A 20,374-nucleotide genomic window follows, 5' to 3' on the forward strand; every position below is an offset into this window, starting at 1 on the left:
AATATGTAGGATTATATACAACTTAATAGAATTAATTTTCCAATTTTTTGTTCCATAATTTTAATCTCAAATCTGAAAATTGGATAACAATTTTGTATTTGGAATATGAATTTAAAGTCTAAATGATGTATCTTAATTCTTTATTAGAATTTTGTTTATTTTTTTTTCATTTCTAATTCTTAATCGTAATTCTGAATCGAAATTATAGTTTTCAATTCTGAGTTCTGAATTTTGAATCAGGATTTTTAACTTGCAATATAATTTCTGGATCTTAAATCTCAATCTAAGTTCTGAATGTGAGGTTTGATTTCAAATTCTTATCCTCAATCTGGTAGGGAACTTATGTGCATAAGTGAAAATAAAGTTCTGAATCTGAATTTGGAATGACATCTGAATATCTAAAATATTTTTGATTTCGAAAAACACAATTTTTCACAAATAAGGCCAGAACAAATATTAATTCCCCCCCCCCCCACCCCCCCCCCCCCCTCCTCGCAAACAAATTATTTGTTTACCTCCATTTTATAGTATTTTATAATTTATGATTAGTGATTTTCTATGGTTCCTGAGCGATGACCTGAGCATAACTTATTCCCGGAATCACAATCATTCATTTATTATGGGGATTTCCATGAGATGATGATTAGCCAGCTCACTCCAATGACGCAGAAAGCAAACCGAGATCTCTCCTTTCTCGATTTCACCGCTCATTTGAGCTCTTCTATTCTCTTACGATGTTGAACGATCAACAGGACCAGTATACATCGAATCTCGGATCGGTTTGCATCGCTGAAATACTTCAAAGCTAGTCCCAATGAAGAGCTTGGCTAATCGGAACCGGTTGTTTGCAACCACTTTAGTGCTACTGATAAGCACTGGTGAGTTTGCCTATTAAAACCAACGTTTCCTAATATTTTAAGGTCACTATCTTGTTCTTTGATTGCCTCTCCCCCGACTAGCACATTTTGGAAGTGCCGCTAGCTTGCCCCCCGAAGATGAATCTCCATTCAGCTATGACCCTCCCCGAAATGATGCCTTCGATTGGAAGCTGATAAAGGTAAGTATTTGTATATGAAAGGCTAGAGTTTATCAACAATTGAAATTATAGAAGTTGTAGCTTTGAACATAATTTTGTATTGATAAATCTTTTTGAAAACATGAGAAATGCTTACAAACAATTAAGTAATATTCCTCAATATAACAACTTCTACTTGAAATTGGAAAACTTGCGTCAACATTTTTAGGATCCCCCAAGTTCTTTGATTCTTAAATGGTATCTATGTTTATACATTGTTTTTTATGAAGAAGATCAATAGCTGCCGATCAATAACGTTTTACTTAGGAATTGAATTCGCATGATAAAATAAAGTTTCCTTAGTTTAACGGATTGAAATTCCAAATACCAACAGGGTTTGGGAACATTCAAGTAGAATACTGTCCATGTAAAACAATATGACTTCATATAAACGCGTTAATACATTTAGTTATAACTAACCAGAGATTACTTCTAGCTGGAGACGTTTCTTTGAGTCTATAAGCAAATGCCTCGTGAATCCCGAGCTCTTCATATAGACATATATTTTATCTGCCAATTCTAGCAGCTATAAATAACTTTTCCATACATGAACAAAGAAGCACTCGTTCGCTTAAAGCTAGATGCTCTTGAAGTTTGTTGGCCGATAAATGATTGAATTTGCTCAGACATTGTGTTTTGGTTCCTCAAATAACAAACATTAGATTCTACTCATGAAAACAAAAATAAAGTGATGTTGCATAATATAAGATTTCCTTTTCTGAACAGTTTTTTTTTGGAAACCTACCATTTATAATTGGATACCTACCATTTATGATTTAAAACTTACCATAATAAATATAGACATTAGCTACCCTAAGTAGATATTTTTCATTAATATTGATCACCATAAAGGCATAAATTGATTTTTCAAACGCTTAAGGGAAACTTACGTTATATAGATTCCTGTTCAGGAGAACTATTTTCTTGAAACTGTATGTTACCGGACAAAACAACTCAGTTCGGATTTTCAATACATATATTGAACAAACATAAGGCCGAAACAAATATCTATTTTTTCTGTTTTCACCCCTTGGTTTTTCCGAAAAAAACTGAAGAGGAAATGAATAGCGATTGAGGTGCTTTTTTAAATTTCGATAAAATATTGGAACATTCGAACAATTATTTTTAATTTTGAAGTCAAATGACTAAAAAAGCATAAAATATCGTGTTGTCTAAAAAAAAAATGGTCTTAACCCTACTTTAGAATTTGAAAACTTAACGAATGGGGGAATCCCGAAAATGGATTGTAGAATTTTGCTGTCAAATGACTAATAAATAAATGCAATCAACTGGTGTTTTTTTTTTTATTTCTTTTGAGCATTAAGGAGGCAAACTCGTTTTGTATATTAACAATTGTTTATTAATGTTCGGATCATCACTTTTTGAAGAGAACAGAAAATAGATACAGAAATATGAAAAAAAAAGAATTATAGTTGAAGCTTTTATGAGAAGGTATATTTCGAACATACAGTACCGTTCATCTATTATATAAAATTCTCTTGTAACGGTGTTTGTAGTACTACTCCTCCGAAATTTCTGAACTGATTCTAATGACATTATTTTTAGAATATTCTGTGGGCTTGCGAATCGGTTTATATCGAATAAAAACAACACAAAGTCCCATCAATTGTTCGTAATGATTAAATTTGCAGTTTTTTGAATCAAATAAAAGTCATGGCTTCCATTTTCCGAGATTTTCTTTCCCTTGGGCGCCGGGCGGTTTTTGTTTTTCGTCTCCATGGTCGAGGCTTTGCGAGCAAACGTCGAAAAAGGATAGTAACCATGGCATAGCATACTGATCAGTGGGAATATTTTGGCGCGCATTTCTCAACCAAGAATAATTCAAAACATGTGGTGGCGCTATGAAGCCTAGATGTGATTTTTTTATTCCCAGCTCATTTGTACAGCACATATTTATAATTGAGGTCTAGATGTGACCCAGTTTGATATTTTGCCGATCGAATCAAAACCATATAAAGAATTTTGAAAATTCAAACTATTTTTATTCCGTGGTAATTAAAGCAGAAATTGTTATCTCAAAAATATAATGTCATGCTGATCCATATGATATAATGATTCTTCGTGGACGTTTGAAAAAAGAAAGTTTTCCGAACATGTACAAATGTACTTAATTGAAAATGTGTCAAGCGCTTTTAAATTTTTAGAACAACAACAAAATCCGATGAAAATAAACAGACACATGAACTGAACAAGAGTCCTTCAAAGTGGATTATATAAGATTGATGTTTATTTAAAGGCCGAATGCAAAGAACGTTTCGATTTTTTGCAAGCATAAGTGAAACTTATCAATAAAATAAACCACTTTTTCATAACAAAAAGTGAGTGAGGATATACATTTTTTGAAGAATTTTCAGTTAAAAATGTACACCAGAACAAATGCAAACGTTCAATATTTACAAAAAATGTATAAACTTTGCTTCATTAATAATTGGTTGGGCCCAACCCCACTCTTTTTTTTAGAATCATTCACTGTTGGTTCACTCACAATTCAAGTGCGTACTTAACATGAAAGTGCATATTTTGGCAACATAAAATAGACTTTAGATCCGCTTTTTTGTTAAAAAGTTTTTTGTGATTGATATTCCAGAAGCAGAAGCAGAAGCAAGGTGTTTTTTTTCAAGATGTTATTATTACCGGAAAGAAACTGTTGAAAGTAATATTAACTTCTGTCATTTCACACGGTGAATCAAGTGCCAACGCGCCTTTTAGCCATAAAACATCTACCTTTTGAGAATTTTATCTCCAAAATGGTCAAAAAGAGTATTCCGAGTGTTGGATATGAAGCAAATATTCAAAACTATTAAACGTTTTTGTTAATGAAGGTCTTTTGGTTAAAAAGTATTCAGTGAAATAGAAGTACCAAGTATAATTTTAATCTGGAGAAAAACTGCAGATATAACAATGAAAGTTGATTAAAAAGACAAACAGGAACAAGAAATAAATTCAATTTAAAGTGTTTATACTGACGCATCTGAAAAAGACCTATGTGTTTTCACATGCACCAATAAATGGGATTAATGTATACTTAGACACTTCTTTTTGAAATAATATGAAAGTTGAATTGTGATGATATCCATTTGCACTTGCCCCGGTGTTTTTTTTAAAGAGCAATTCACAATATATATTTTTTTTTTATAAGGTTTCGAGATATGTTTATAGGAAAATTTCTAGAAAATAGAATGAACTCATGAAATCATCGTAGCCTTAACAGATTAATTCTTTTCGATATTTTAAATTTTTTTGAAATCTGCTTTTTAATTAAATGTTATTGAATTTTGAAAATATCACATAATCTTAAATTATATTACCTCCAACACTATTCAGGGAATTTTGAAATCGGAACACCCCAATGCTTCAGTTAGAATTTTCAAAAACAATGCGCTGAATTGGGCATATATGTCCTTTAGGATCAAAACGAAAAAATAATTTTGTGATTCAGTTGAATAACAAAAAATCTAAACATTTTTTTACCTCCTTTTAAAACCAATCTTTTACTTGATTAATTGGGTTAAAGTTCAAAGGAATTAAATTAGCATTTTTTGCTTGAATAATAAAAAAAACTGCGTTTTTGGACAAGATTTTGGTGAAAATACGTAGCTAAAACTCCTTCAATAGGTGAGCATGGTGAACAAAATGCTGCTTGAAAATGGTTTGTGAAAAATTTACTCTTATGTTTTTTATTTCTTCAGTTCTAAAAAATATACCATCCAATGCTAATCGGGAGCTGAAAGTGCTGCGTTAGACAGAATATTGGACAAATACTCCAAAAATTGTCCCGATATTCAAAATTCCTAATAAAATCTAAATTCCAAATTATGAGAAACTTTTGAATTCGATTTAAACCTTAACCATTTAATGCATAGTGTTATTTAAAAACAATATTAACCAAAATCCAAACATCTCAAAAACGCGTGGATATTTTTGAGTGATGTAGTCAAAAAAAAAATTCTATATATTAAAAGAAAATAGCCCATGGTATTTATATCACGATATTTTAATGTATGTGTGAGATATCGAACAAAGTATGCGGAAAAACTGCAAAAATCAAATTTATTAATTTATTTTTAGAAAAAAATTGTTTTTTTTTTTGGAAAGCCGCTGTTATTTCTTAATGTTTGCAAATTCTTACAATTTTTTTTATTCTCAATCAATCACAAACACCTTCCTGCACGCAATGAACAAAGTTTTGAAGAAATTAGCTAAATCGTATTGAAATGAAGTAAGAATTTCAAAAAAATATTTTTCAACTTTGATGGGCCATAACTTTTATATTTGTTATTCGAGTTAAAATATTACTATTTCAGTGAATCAATAACTGAAATTCTCATTTAAAAAAGTCATGCATAAAAGGGTTAAAGTGAACTCGAGTAAAGCGGAGTAAATCATTTAAATGGTATTCAATAAATGAAACAAAGATATTATCAACATATCGTTCTACATGAAACAAGTTACAAAAATGTGGATTTAGCTAGAGGCTTTCTAAGTTTGATGGTTACGTTGAGTGCTGAAAAAAGCGATTTTGCAACGGGAAGCTGAGAGCTGATACCATTAAGCAAAACATCCAGATTAAAGAAAAGTAAAAAAAAAGTTTTAATGTAAGATGCATGCGAGATTTATTTAAGGTAATTTTATGATAATTTAAGTAAATACCCGTAGAATTGAGTTTAAGTTCTTAGGTTTGATTCCGATAGAATTAAGCGGGACAATTTGAGTAAACGGAAAGAAGGGAAATGTAAAAAAACTAGGACATGTTCACGGAAGTGAAACGATTAAAAACTCAACATTTGATGCTTTTTTAAAGTTCAACAGCAAAGAAAAAATGGAAAATGGATGCCAAGTTAAAAATGGTAAGACGAAGTTTACCGGGTCTGCTAGTAATTGTATAGAAATTGGAAGCAAGCGCACGGTCACTTCGACTTTGAACTTCCATAACTTTTTACAGTGATAATATTTTTGATCAATTTTTTTGCGTTAGATAGATCAACTATCACACTATTATATCATAACATTTGAGCTTTCTGGGGTTTGTGTGGCCTGAGAAACAATAATTCTACGAAAATCGGACTTTTTGGACTTTTGTCATTCAAACTGCAATATCTCTGAAACCACGCTACATTTTTTATTGAAATTTTGCAGAGTGATTGTTGAAATATAAAACTTGCATGTCTGAAGTTTTCGAAAAGTTCTATCGATGAGATCAAAAGTTACGCGAGGTGCAATATTTCAGGCATGAACCTTGGAATGCGATTTCTATAGAATTTTGTACGAATGTTTTCATAGGAAAATCAAATTCTCTGTTTAACAACCAGTAAATCTATTTCAACCAAAAAATCACAACATTTTCGTGAAATTCTGATTTCAAAACACAAATGGATCATTTATTCCATTTGTTCTTTTCTTCATTGCTATTGCCAGACATTTTTTGTCTGATTGGTGGAGGAATCGATATTGTTCTCATGAATCGTCCAAAATTCTATAGAAATCGCATTTCAAGGTTCATGCCTGAAATATTGCACCTCGCGTAACTTTTGATCTCATCGATAGAACTTTTCGAAAACTTCAGACATGCTAGTTTTATATTTCAACAATCACTCTGCAAAATTTTAATAAAAAATGTAGCGTGGTTTCAGAGATATTGCAGTTTGAATGAGAAAAGTCCAAAAAGTTCGATTTTCGAAGAATTACTGTTTCTCAGGCCACACAAACTCCAGAAAGCTCAAATTTTGTGTAATAATAGTGTGATAGTTGATCTATCTAACGCAAAAAAATTGATCAAAAAATATCATCAGAGTAAAAAGTTATGGAACTTCAAAGTCGAAGTGACAGTGCGCTTGCTTCCAATTTCTATACAATTATGAACGGTACTGTATGTGTAGTCAATGTACATCAGAGCTAGTAGGTACGTCTCTTACTGGGGTTCAGTGTAGTTTTGCTCGGGCCTGGAGGGAGTCTATTAAATTAGCTCTAGCGGCCTGGTGGACCTTACCCGACCAAACGATATGTTCGATGTCGTGGTAACCTTGGCCACAGCCACAGAAATTGCTACCAGCAATATTCATACGTTAGAGTACCGCATTCAAGGAATAATGATTGGACATGATACGAGAAAATAAACCAAATAAATCTCGACTCAGGTTCAATCAATCAAACCAGGGCTTAAGGATTACCCATGGGATATTCCACCGACCCCACTTATCCTTGTCCGATCAACGCTGCCAGTTCACAATAGAGTTTTTCCTATCCAAGAAATAGAATTCGTTGAAGACGATTTCACGCTTGTAAATAAATATTGCCTTTCATCACACCCACCTTTGCGTGGGAATTTGCCCTCTCAACGCCTACTATTGACCAACGTGAAGGGATCCAAACAAAGGTGATGAAACAGCAACGTTTAGATTTTTCGAGAAAGTGCGGCGTGAAATTTCCTGGTCTCATAAAGCGCATCGCTTCAACAGAGCTGAGATTATCTCTTATAATGAAGTTGTGGTCAATAAAATCTGTTACACATAGAATCTGGTCGGATAAAATAGATCATTTCTTCACAAAGAAATAACGTACTAACGTGAAATAACGTTTTATTGCACTTTAAGGAAAAAAATTCATAAAAATCATTCGTCAGCTTTTCGGATGAATTTTCGAACTTTTTTTGTGATACCACCCTTCATTTTCTGCACAGTACTGCTGGTAACTTCATTCGTCATCTTGTTCCACCATTGTTCCATTTGAGCGGGTTTTTTCATCGTTCTGCCACATTTCTTCAGTTTACCCTTAACTATTGCCCAATATTTCTCGATGGGACGAAAATCCGGACAGTTTGGTGGATTGATACTTTTTTCAACAAAATCGATCTTGTTCTCCTTATACCACTTAACGACATCCCGGCTGGAGTGACAGCTTGCCAGGTCCAGCCAGAACTTCTTGGGACCTTTGTGGGACCGAGTGAATGGCAAAACCCTCATCTGGAGACATTCTTCTTTGTAAACATTTCTACTCATTGTGTCCCCAGTGATGAAAATCTTAGTCTTTTTCCACAACTACAAATCCCTTGAAAAATCATCAACTTATGAGCAAATTCATCAGCGAAAACAAACTTGAATCTACCCGCAACATTCCCTTTACGCTTTGCAAGGTAAAATTTGTTACCGGGTATTTGTCCAAAATCCATTTTGACGTTTTGTTTTGTTTTGTTTCAGCGTCCTGTTGGGGTGTTTGCTTGCATGATACGACCGCAAGCTTTCTCGCAAACAAATTCGTCGAGCTGTACTGTAGTTCGTCTTGAACTTTTTTGTCAAATCACGCAAGGAGATTCCAGGATTATTGTGAACTGATCGAATTACCTTTGCTCGCAGCTTCCGGTCATATGTTCCACTTTTACGCCTGGTTTGTTTTGCTCGATCCACCGTAAAGGTCTCCCGGTAACGTTGCAGCACCGAATTTACAGTCGATTTTGGATATTTCAGGAGTTTCGCGATCTTTACCCCTGACCACGTCGGTTTCTCTACGTAAGTGTGCAGAGTTTTCTCTCGCCTTTCGCGTTCCATCGTCGATAACTTTTGACTGACTGCTTCAATCTTGATGAAATTTTCTCCACTAATACTGTATTTGTTTTCTCCACTCGTGGAGTGCTCCACCGTACCCGATGAAAACAAACACAAATCCTCGCCAGTGTATTGCTACCTCGCTCACTCACACGCTCTCTCACAACACTGACAAAATTTTCGGGGCAACACCGCCCGATGGCAGTGCAACACCAGGTCAAAACCAGTGCAACACCGTCCGAATAAACAAACAGTGGTGCACCAGTGCAACACTCGGCATAAACAAATACGGTATAAGTAAACAAACCATCCGGATCAAAACACTGTCAATAGATTCGCGATGTGACAACTAGGGGCGCTGCAGTAAATGAAAAGATGCGACCAGATTCAATGTGAAACAGACTTTAGGTCGTGTGACGATACTATCGAAGGTCCAATGAACAGCAGCTAACTCTGATATATACACAGAGCATGATAACTGTAGACTGTAAGAGGCGTTAGATACTTCTTTGAACACTCCTAATCCTCTATTGGGGACCCATCGATAAAGTTCATTTTTTCAGCACCGACGTGTCTATATTAAGCTTCGAAAATTTGTGAAACCAAAAGTGAACAGTGCGTGTCCGGAATTTCATGTATTTCCTGCTTCATAACAAATCGAACAGGACAGAAGAATACTCGTAGTCAGGGCTGCAAACACGAGTTGAAGAGTACGAAGAAAGGTTACTTGCATTGACATGAGGACACGATATATAAACATAAATCTGGTTTGAAGATTTTGCTCAAGTAGCCTTTCGAAATTTACAATCACCAATGGTTTCATGACCTTACACCTGATGAGGAACTGAAGTGATAGTAAATTTAATCGATCTTTCGAAGGGAATATTCCTGTCAAGACTTCAAGACTCATGTTAAACGATGAGGGCATGCAGCCCAAAGCGATACGGAGACTACGGTTTTGGATAAGCTCGAGTTTGATGAGGCGAGTTTTGGCAGCTGACTGGATACAGAAGCTACCATATTCCATCACTGAGAAACTAGTTGTTTTATATATTTTAAAAAGATCTTCTGGATGGGCTCCTCACTAGGTGCCAATAATGATTGATCGGAGAAAACTGATTCTTTGTTGGCATTTTCCTTTCAGATACTCAATTTGGGCTCTGAGGAAAACTTGGAATCAACCCAAACACCAAGATACTTGAAACACCTTGATTGAGTAATCGTTCTTCATAAAAGTTGAAGCTTAGGTTGAGCAGTCGAGTGCCTCAAATAACAGGACTCTTTAAAAAGTTAGGCGCTGCAGGTAAAAATTGATCCTAGGCCTAGTAAGAGATCTCATGCCAAATTTGGGCTAGATCGGATAAAGGGAAGGTGTTGCTCAACGAGCCTAGATCTTGTATGGGATTTTGAAACATTTTGTTCGGGAGAAACATGAACAACCAGCCTTTCATAAATAACCTTAGTTCCCTTCGGTCGATTTTTTCAATACGGTTCATCATAAAACCTAGATTATGACAAATATTTCATTTTGAATAGAGTCAAGATATAAATGTTATTAGGCTTCAAAAATGGGCTTATCCATATCTGGCGTGAATATGAGTCGGGGCTCATTAACATTGATGAATAAGGCTGGAACAAATATCAATTTTTTCTTTTGTCTACCCCGCCTTCGAAATTTCAGGTTAGGTAGAATGGCGAAGGCTACATGTCCAAACCGATGGTGGTGCTGCATGAAGCATCCGTGACCCGTCAAGAACTGCGTCATGCAGAAATCTACGATGGGTCCACCGACCGTTTTCCGAGCTTTCCTACTGATGCTGTCAGTTGGACATCGAGGTCTCTCATCAATTACCGAGGACACTCTTTGGTATGCGCTGATAACTTGCAGGTTCATCAGCCGCTGCACTCTGCAAAGCTTCTGCGACGAGGATTACAATCTGTCTAAAGTTTTTTGTAAAGGTATGTGCAGATGATACTCAGTAGATCCTATGATAGACACTACGCCGTCATCTTCAAGTTGTCTTAGAGTGCAGCCTGCAGAGAGATAACTGTCGATGTCACTTGCGTAAAAGTCGTACAAAAGTGGTATTAAACATTAACCCTGCGGGGGGGGTTGGAGGGACCTAGTAATAAAGGGTGGAACGATCAAAATTTGATCGATATCAACTTGACTTTTTTCAATTTTGCATTTAAAAAAAACCTGAACACCCCTCATTTTAAAGGTGTGTGTGTGTGTTGAATGTCGCTCCTATTTTGATTATAGAATTCACTCTTCAGTTGTCAAAATGCCGTCCAAAGAAGAAGAGCAGCATATCAAAATTTTTCTATCGCATCTCGAAAATCCGAGCTACTCGCACGCAAAGCTGGCAAAATCGCTAAAAGTTGCCAAATCAAACGTTACAAATGTAATTAAAGTGTTTGGGGAACGTTTGTCGACAGCCAGGAAGTCTGGATCGGGAGAAAATCGAAAACCGGAAACCGCTGAGACGACAAAGAGAGTTTGAATAAACGTCTGCTGCCTTTCCTGAAGAAACACGGTTGTTCCGTACTGTTTTGGCCGGATTTGGCATCTTGCCATTACGGTAAAAAGGCCATGGAGTGGTACGCCGCCAACAACGTGCAGGTGGTTCCCAAGGTCAAAAACCCTCCCAACACGCCAGAGCTCCGCCCAATTGAGAAATACTGGGCTATTGTCAAGCGGAACCTAAAGAAGACCAAAAAAACTGCTAAGGCCGAGCAGCAGTCCAAGGCAAACTGGCTTTCTGCGGCGAAGAAGGTGGACAAGGTGGCTGTAAAAAATCTGATGGCAGGGGTTAAGCGTAAGGCCCGGCAATTCGAATTTGGAAAAGCGGAAGCCTTACTGATTCTTTTTCCTGAATTTTATACTAATTAAACTTGGAAAAGAAATTTCATTTGATTTTTTGAATAAACGATTTCACCGATTTACACGCGTTTTCCCTTGACCAAATTTGCACTGGTTTAGAGTCTTGACAGACTTTCCGTGCGAAGTTGAATATCCATCTTTGTGGATATTCCTCGCTTTCATTCATTCCTCGCTTTAATTTTTTGAACTTATTTTCAAGGGGAACGTATGCTTCCAAATGGACAACAGTTCCATGATTTCGAAAATTTTTGAATGCAGCTGATTTGTCCTTATAAAGCTTGGAACACTGGTGGTCCCACCATGGGTTAGGAGGCTTTCGACGCGCAGATGATTCTGGGATTGGTTTTGTTTGAGCTTTAACTGCACTATCGTGTAGCAAACAAGAAAAAAAGTGGTACCAATCCAAAGGTTTTACCTCCTGCATAAAGTCGATGGCGTGTTAATTGTGTCCGACGCAAAAAAAAACCCGGATGTGTCGGGCTGGAAACTTGAAGCGTTGAAAACTAATCACAGTTACTTTCCTTCTAATTTGAAGAGCGAGTCTGATTTTTGATGGTCAAAAAACCAAAACATCTTGCACTTTTAGGTACCCCAAGTCCGATAGAGCAGAAATAAATACGTTGCTACCTTAATCCTTCTGTTTAAAGATTCAATCTACTGTTGAATTTTAAAATTATTTTCTAAATATGAAGAGTTCATTTAAGGCTCTTCTCTCGTAAAGCAACTGAAATAAGTTAGTAAATCTACCACGTTTCACCTTACTTTTTTCTTTTTTCAGAGTATTTTCCCAAGCGTCGACAGCAATGTTGTGATGTCAACATTTTCAACCAAATACCTGCTAAACATTCTATACGAGGGAACAAGCGATGGGTCCCAAACGCAACGCGAGTTGAATGAACCACTGGAAAGATCCGGCCGTCACTCGGCCAAAGAAGAGGCCACTTGTGTCAGGATTATGAAAGCTTTGCAGCAGAAACCCAACCAACTTTCAATTGCGAGTGCCGTATTTGTAGATCAAGAAATCAATGTGCAGCAAAAGTTTGCTGGAACCGTAACGATGTCATACAATGCAAGTTTGATGGATGTGAATTTCGGGGATTCCCCGAAAGCTGCTGAGCAAATTAACAAATGGATCCGAGAAGGAACGCGGGGTCAGGTGGAAAATCTCGTGTCTCCCGATAGCCTCCGGGATACGTTCCTGCTGCTGGCCAATACCGTTTATTTCAAGGGATTGTGGGCGAACGTTTTCCCGACTAGTGCGACAACAACACAATCTTTCAAAACGGGCGATGGCCGCACGGTGCAAGTTCCATTCATGAAGCAGATTAACTACTATCACTACACGGAATCGAATGCTCTTAATGCCAAACTTTTGCGGCTCCCTTACGAAAACTACAAATTTTCGATGGTTATTTTATTGCCAAATCAAAACAGTAATTTGCAGCAGCTGATCAGCAAACTTTCATCACATTCTATTCGTGATGCCATCAATGCTATGGAACAGGATGAGGTGAAAGTTGAGCTACCACGTTTCCGCATCGACTACTCCGGATCTCAGAAGGAAGCCCTCCTACAGGTAATTGTCACATTGGATTCAACAAATAAATTTTAACTAACGGTACCTACATATTTAAGCTGGGTGTGAACCGCATTTTCCAAGATTCTGCTGAATTGGGAGCCATTGTACGGGGACGCAATCAGCCGCTGAAGGTGGGAGACATTTTCCAGAAGTCCGTTATCGTTGTCGATGAGCAGGGCAGTACGGCTAGCGCGGCATCCGGTGCTTCCTTGGTGTTTACAATTGCCAGCGAACCGGAACAGTTCTACGTTAATCGGCCGTTCCTGTTTTTCCTAGAAGAGACCTCAACCAATACGATTTTGTTCGTCGGGAAGGTTGAGAACCCATCCGTTTGAAAATTATTGAAGTTATAAGAAAGCTGTATAGGTGACTTTTCATAAAAAAAACGAGTGTTATTAAAATAAGGAAATGGCAATCAAACATTACATAAGAATAATTAAAAGTTATGTATGTGTATGTTGGTTTTCTACTTCGAAATTATATTCATTTTCATTAGATACTTATTTGTTGCACATCCTAAAAATAGTCGGTTCCTTAACACTGAAACCCATGTTCGGGTGATTTCCGCGTAGTCCCCCATCACATTAAAAACGGATGACCCTCTCTTTCTTAAGTTAGCCGCTCAGTTTAACCACACTTTGCAAATCTCGAAGTTCTTCCCTTAACTTACTCGCTTCGAGAATTTTCTTGTGCCCTGCTAATAAACTATCAAAACAAGCGTGGCGACGAACGCGAGATCAAACATTTTTACATCATCAACATACACGTTCCTGTTTCCTTTTTTGAGTATATACTCTCTCGCCATGAGCTGTTCGAGCATGAATTGTATAAGTATGGGCGAGTTTGAAAATCTCTTCAATTTTCCACATTGATGTCGTAATCTGAGGGTTCTCCGAGCCAAGATGCCGTCTTCTCGCCGCTGCTAGAGTCCTTTTTTGGAGTGATGTTTACACTACAATATACGAATTAAGAATGACCAGGTTGGCACAAGTGCCGTTGTATTTATAGTGGAAAGATACCGTGCTTCATTGTAATATTTTGTAATCGAAGTAGTCAGGTTTCCTCCATTCTCGCATTATTTTCGCGTATTCGTCGTTGATTAGTACGTGTTTAGAAACATTTGATTTCATTTGAAATTTCGTATATTCTTTTTCCTATTTTCCATTAGCTCCATATCTATCCTACAATTGAAAGAGCGTAAATATGAAACCATTTGCAATTCGAGACCTCATAGTGGTCATGTCACCTTTTTTCCACAACTCCTATCTCAACCTCAGCGTGGTGCCGACTTGGATGCGAGTAACCCAAGCGAAGATCGGGTACCCAATCCCGGTGGATGCTTTGGTCGCATGCAGACTGAGAAGGTGGCCGCACGCTTCTGTTCCCCAGGTCAGGGGCGGCGTGCAACAACAACCGAGCGTCTGTTCTACAGGTCAGTGGCGGATCAAACAGCGTCTGTCTCGCAGCGAGCGGCTGAATTTATGAAATGCGGCTCCCGCCAGCTAGGTCCAAGATCGCGGGATAGGGACCTTAGGCTAACAACCTACTGCTCCCAATTTTAAATTGTTACGGAATCCGGAAGAAATGACCGACCTGGAACTTTGGCGATAACTTTTAACATGAAAACACGGACACGAATTGGAACTTGGAACGTTTTAACCTTTGCCCAACAAGTTAAGCTGGCTCAACTTTCTAGATAAGCTAGCCGTCTCAAGCTTGAAATCCTGGGACTGAACGAAGTTCGTTGTCCTTACACTGGAGAACACAAGAAACAGTCCGGGCAAGTTCCGCTTTACTCTAACATACGAGAAGAACACGCTACTCGGGAACGAGGAGTTGGTTTCCTATGCGGCCCTCATAAGATGGAAACCGATAAATGAAAGAATAAGCGTTGCCAGAATTAGAACACGTATTAGAAACCTTACGATGGTCCAGTGTTATGCGCCAACTGACGTTGCCGATTTGCAGGAGAAAGAGCAGTTTTACAGTCAACACAGATGAGCGAAAATGGAGGGATGTTCGTAGAATTTTGTGGCATCAACTCTTCCCCCATCGACCAGCACATAAGGTCACTTAGGTATCCCGAGATCTGCATCAGCCGAAATGAAGAAGGAGCCTTCTTGATGTCCGCTACAAACGAAGCGCAGACATTGCATCTGACCATCACCTCGTCCTTGGTGAGATACGACTGAGAGTTGCGCGTGTCCAACGGTGCGAGGAGAAAGCCGGGTGTCGATACGACGTCCGCCGGTTGGAGAATCCAGTGGGGAAAAGGGCATACGTTGAACAGCTTGAATCCCGAGCCTCGGAATTGCCGACAGACAGACAGAACAGTCGAAAAACAATAGTGTGGAATCAAAAATGCCTTTATCACGAGGAGTCATGGTGCACTAGGTAAAGTTTGTGGAAGAAGAAGTGAATAGTTGTCGGATGAAACTTGGAGGATGGTCGATGATCGGAGAAAGGCGAAAGTCGGAAATGAGCAGGCATGTACCGGGTCAGCCAAAGCAGCCGTCCGCTTACGTTATGCGGAGCTGGAGAAGGCAGTTAAACGAGCTTGTAGACGAGACAAGAGACCCTGGACAAACTCCCTAGCCGAAGAGGGAGGAAGAGCCGCCGCCAATTAAGATATCCAATTACTTTATGACATTTCTCGCCGCCTCAGTTGTGCAAGGACTAATGCAAGAATGCCGCTTATATACCGAGCTGGTCAGTTTTGACCGATTGACAGATCAGCTCAAGCGATGAACTGAGCACCTCAAACAACTCTTCCGAGTCACGAATAGCGGTGACCAACAGAACCCGCAGCTCAAAGTGCCAACAGTAAGTCGCATTATTGGCGTCAACTCGAAAGCGCCCTCGCTGGCTGAAATAGAAGCGGCAATCAAAGACATCAAATCCAACAAAGCGCCTGGGATCGATTACATCCCTGCTGAAATGCCGAAAGCCGACCCTGCCTTTTCAGCACAAATGTTGCATCGTTTTTTCGCTGACATCTGGGATACTGCAACATTCTCGGCCGACTGGATGCAGGGTATCCTCGTAAAGGTCCTAAAGACAGGAGAACTGACAGAATGCGGTAACTGGCGAGGCATAGCATTGATCTGCACAACCTTCAAAGTACTATGCAAAGTGATCCTAGACAGGATCCAGGAGAAAATCAACGCTACACTCCGACGGCAAAAAGCTGGATTCCGACGGCAACAAGCTGGAATAGATCAATGAATTCCTGGACTCTCTTCTGCTGGTGTTCGTTGATTTCGAAAAAGCATTTGACCGACTAAACCACGAAAACATCTGGGCGGCTTTAAGGCGACGAGGAGTCTCAGAGAATCTAGTCCATCTCATTGAAGCACAATACGAGGCATTTTCGTGCAAGGTCTTGCACGATGGTATCTTGTCCGAACCAATCCCGGTAACTGCTGGAGTGAGACAAGGATGTATTCTATCGCCGCTAATTTTTCTCATCGTAATGGATGAGATCTTGACTGGATCGATCGAATGTGCACCGAACCGAGGATTGCCGTGGAATCCTTCAACAATGGAGCATCTGAACGACCTTGCTTGGCTGACGATATTGTTTTGCTCGCCTAAACGCAACCGGATATGCAGAGCAAACTCGACGACCTCACCGAAGGTTCCAAGGTAGCAGGTCTCAAAGTCAATGTCGGAAAGACCAAGTCGATGGAAATCAACAAAGGAAACCCCTTCATTTTCATGGTAGCTGGGCAACAGGTTGAGAAAGTGGAGTGCTTCCAGTATCTTGGTAGCCAGATAACGCCTGATGGTTGTACCAGGAAAGACATCGAAAGACGGATCAGAAAGGCTCGATTTGGTTTTGTGAGTCTCCGAAACATCTGGCGGTCACGCCAGATCTCTCTACGAAGGAAAATCCAAATCTTCAATTCAAACGTCAAATCCGTATTGCTGTACGGGTGCGAAACTTGGTGCACATATGCGGTAACTACAGTCCCGGAAGCTATGAAAATGCTGCTTTTCAAGCCACAGGTACAGGCTTGTCAAACCAGATATTTCTTCGCAAACTTTGACAGTTTCATGTGCTTGAAAATAGCTGCTCCCCGTCCCCTTCCTTTTGCCGTATAAAACTCTTGTCCTGGAAGCTGCTTCTAGTCGGCTTTGACGTAGGTTTCGTCGTCCATTACCACGCAGTCAAACTTCGTCAGCATCGTCGTGTACAGTCTTCGGGATCGCGCTTTGGCCGTAGTGTTTTGTTTATCATCGCAATTTGGAGTTACTTCCTTCTTGTAAGTCGATAGTCCGGCTCGTTTTTTGGCTCGATGCACGGTTGTGTATCGTCGTGGGTGTATCGTCACCCAACTTATTTGCGGCATCTCGGAGAGAGAGGTTAGGGTTTCGCTTGAATCTACCGGCAACTCTCTTTGTCGTCTTAGCGGCTTCCAGTTTTCGATTTCCCCCTGGCTGTCCTGGCTGTCGACAAACGTTCCTCAAACACTTTAATTATATTTGTAACGGTTTATTTGGCAACTTTTAGCGATTTTGCCAGCTTTGCGTGCGAGTAGCTCGGATTTACGCGATGCGCGAGCAAAATTTTGAAACGCTGCTCTTCTTCCTTGGACAGCATTTTGACAACTGAAGAGTGAATTCCGAAATCAAAATAGGAGCAACACTCTACACACACACCTTCAAAATGAGGGGTGTTCAGGTTTTTTAAATGCAAAATTGAAAGATGTACATCAAGTTGATATGGACCAAATTTTGACCGTATCACCCTTTATGCTAAAAGAAACACAATCCATTGATTGTACTTAAGAGCCACAACCCGACAAATCTGCCTCAGTGTCGATCTCGATCTGCCTCAGATGCCAGTCGAAGATTATTTTGGAACTTGAAGCACAATGATGTACACAAATAATTGGAGAGGCAAGAACTGCAAACAATTGATTGGTAGAATCAAGAGATGTTTTCACAAAGTTGACATGGAGGTCGTACAATGGTCCTGTTCCGACATCAAACGAAAGCTTTGGCTAACAGCTGATTATGGACCGTTTTCAACTGTTCTCTAAATTTTTTTCAACAATGAACAATGTACTTTTAATTTCAATAAATCAAATCTCCTTCAAGTACACTTGACTTTTTTTCACAACTTGAAAGAGATATTTCAAAATTTTAGTTGCCACCCGTTAAATTGAGTTAACAATCATTTATTAATGTTAATTGTTCTACATAAGAATTTTATATGGCTTGGTTACAGGTTGGCTAAAAATCATGACAATTACTCAATTACTACCAGCAAAACATTTTTAAAGCTCATTTTTTTCAGTTTTGCACGTTTCAGTCTCAAAATGACTCTGCATTCAATAATAAATTTGGAAAATATAAATAATACAATCTTCAAAGGACCAACAATCATCATAGCATAATCAAATTTATTTTCATTCTAAACGTGTTTTTTTTTTAATTCCTGCCATACTCGTATAAATTTTCGTTGCAACCGTTTGTATTTTTGTGATAAATAACTTAGATCTGTTAGTTTTTTTTCCAGAATTAATTTCCGGGGCCTCTAAGAGCGGAATAGCCTACCTTGTATATTTTAAAGAACTATGATCTAAGCCAACAAGCAGAAATGATCATCCAATTGTTGAAAACAAAAACATGAAAATATTTTTTCCGCTTGCTTGTATGGGGTTCTCGCAAATGGCTGTGGGGAAGGAAAATCGAAAATTTAATTTTGATGCCAAATGACTTGTAAATACATTAAACGTTTCCGAAAATCGTCCGATTAGGTGACTCATTTGTCGAAAAGGTTTAACTATAATAGTGAATCACAACAATGTTTCATATCGGAAACCATTTCGTCGAATGTTTATCTCGTCAACGCTATGCGGTCAAGAACGTGACTTTTCACGCTGTCGTTTCATTAGAAATGCTTTTCGAAAATTTTAAGATTAACATACATACATGTAGGGGAGATAAGGGCATAACAAGCACCCAGGGCATAATAAGCACTCCTTTTTTCTACAAAAGTACGTATTTTCTTATACAAATTTTCTTAAGGATTTGTTTCGTACTACCTATAGTATTAATTTTTCACCAAAAAAGAAATATCCTTTTCATCTTTACAGAAATATTAAATAATAACCAGCTAGGTTCTCAAGTGACGAAAATATTATAATTTTTGAGCACCACCAAATAAGCTTTTATGACCTTTGATCTAAAATGTACGCACTGCAACATGATTTACACATTGTTTCTCAATTTTCACCATCATATTATTTTTTTATTTTTCACTTTAATCAATTTAAAAACGCGTTTTTACTTAAATTTGTTGACCTGGGGCGAACAGAGCACTATCAATCAAGGCAAGATGAGCTTTTTCTGCCATACATCTAATCTAGCAGCGAATTCAACTCGATGAAGTCAACTGAATAATAGAGCTACAGCTTGACTTGTTTCATCTGTCGATGTGGCCTATTGGTAAGGTGCCGGAGAGATAATCAGCAGACTCGAGTTCGATTCCTGTTCGAGGGTTTTTTTTCACATACCATTCGTGATTGATTTTTTTGATTGTTACATTATACGGCTAGTAGCACCATCCGTCAAACAAAACACCAGAAACATAATGTATGAGCATGTGTTATTTGTTTGAAATCTAAAAACAGACCTAGATTATTTTATTATTGCTTTGTTTGATGAATCTAAGCCTCACGATTAGGGCAAAATGCATCGATCATGATACATGAAAAAAAATCACCTTGACCAGGAATCGAACTCGAGTCTACTGATTACCTCTCCGACACCTTACCAATAGGCCGAAACATCAGCTGAAACAAGTCATGCTGTAGCTCTTTTGTTCAGTTGAGTTCATCGAGCCGAATTCGCTGCTAGATTCCCCGGCAAAAACGCTCGTCGTGCCCCGATTAATGGTGCTTATACTGTTCCAGGGGGGGGGGTTCTCATTATGCCCCTACAGTGAATGGTTTTCATCTTTCGGCAAAAAATTTTAAAATGGATTTTTCAACGTTTTTATCTACTTTTTCAAGTTTCATCCAATTAGGTAATAGACTATTTGAGTGTCTGAACACGAAACATTGATGTAATTCACATATTACAGATGTTCTCTATGGCTAAATAAGCGTTTTCCTTTAGGTGGCCATTATGCCCTTATCTCCCCTAGAAGTGAAAAAAATTCGATGAAATCTCGGCTAGTCAAAAAATAAACATTAATAAAATAGAGTTGACCAACATATCCTACATCCCAATGATCAGCAGAACTAGTTCATACAAATAATAAATCC

At 38.3% G+C, this 20,374-nt stretch overlaps 2 protein-coding genes across 4 annotated transcripts in view; one reads left to right on the plus strand and one right to left on the minus strand.

Annotated features, from left to right (window-relative positions):
* The window catches only part of LOC129757203 (uncharacterized), a 483,998-nt gene that overhangs the window by 220,479 nt on the left and 243,145 nt on the right, over positions 1–20,374 (minus strand). The window lies entirely within an intron of this gene.
* LOC129757207 (serine protease inhibitor 2-like) lies at positions 747–13,543 on the plus strand. 2 transcript variants are annotated; one of them, XM_055754341.1, is made up of 4 exons: positions 747–878; positions 960–1,057; positions 12,297–13,094; positions 13,154–13,543. In XM_055754341.1, the coding sequence occupies exons 1-4, from the start codon at positions 815–817 to the stop codon at positions 13,430–13,432; spliced, it is 1,239 nt and encodes a 412-aa protein (XP_055610316.1). In that variant the 5' UTR covers positions 747–814; the 3' UTR covers positions 13,433–13,543. The 2 variants fall into 2 exon arrangements, with proteins under 2 accessions (XP_055610316.1, XP_055610318.1); XM_055754343.1 differs by having other exon boundaries at positions 766–875; positions 957–1,057.

The sequence above is a fragment of the Uranotaenia lowii genome, chromosome 3 (genome assembly GCF_029784155.1).
Source record: "Uranotaenia lowii strain MFRU-FL chromosome 3, ASM2978415v1, whole genome shotgun sequence".
NCBI classification, from domain to species: domain Eukaryota; kingdom Metazoa; phylum Arthropoda; class Insecta; order Diptera; family Culicidae; genus Uranotaenia; species Uranotaenia lowii.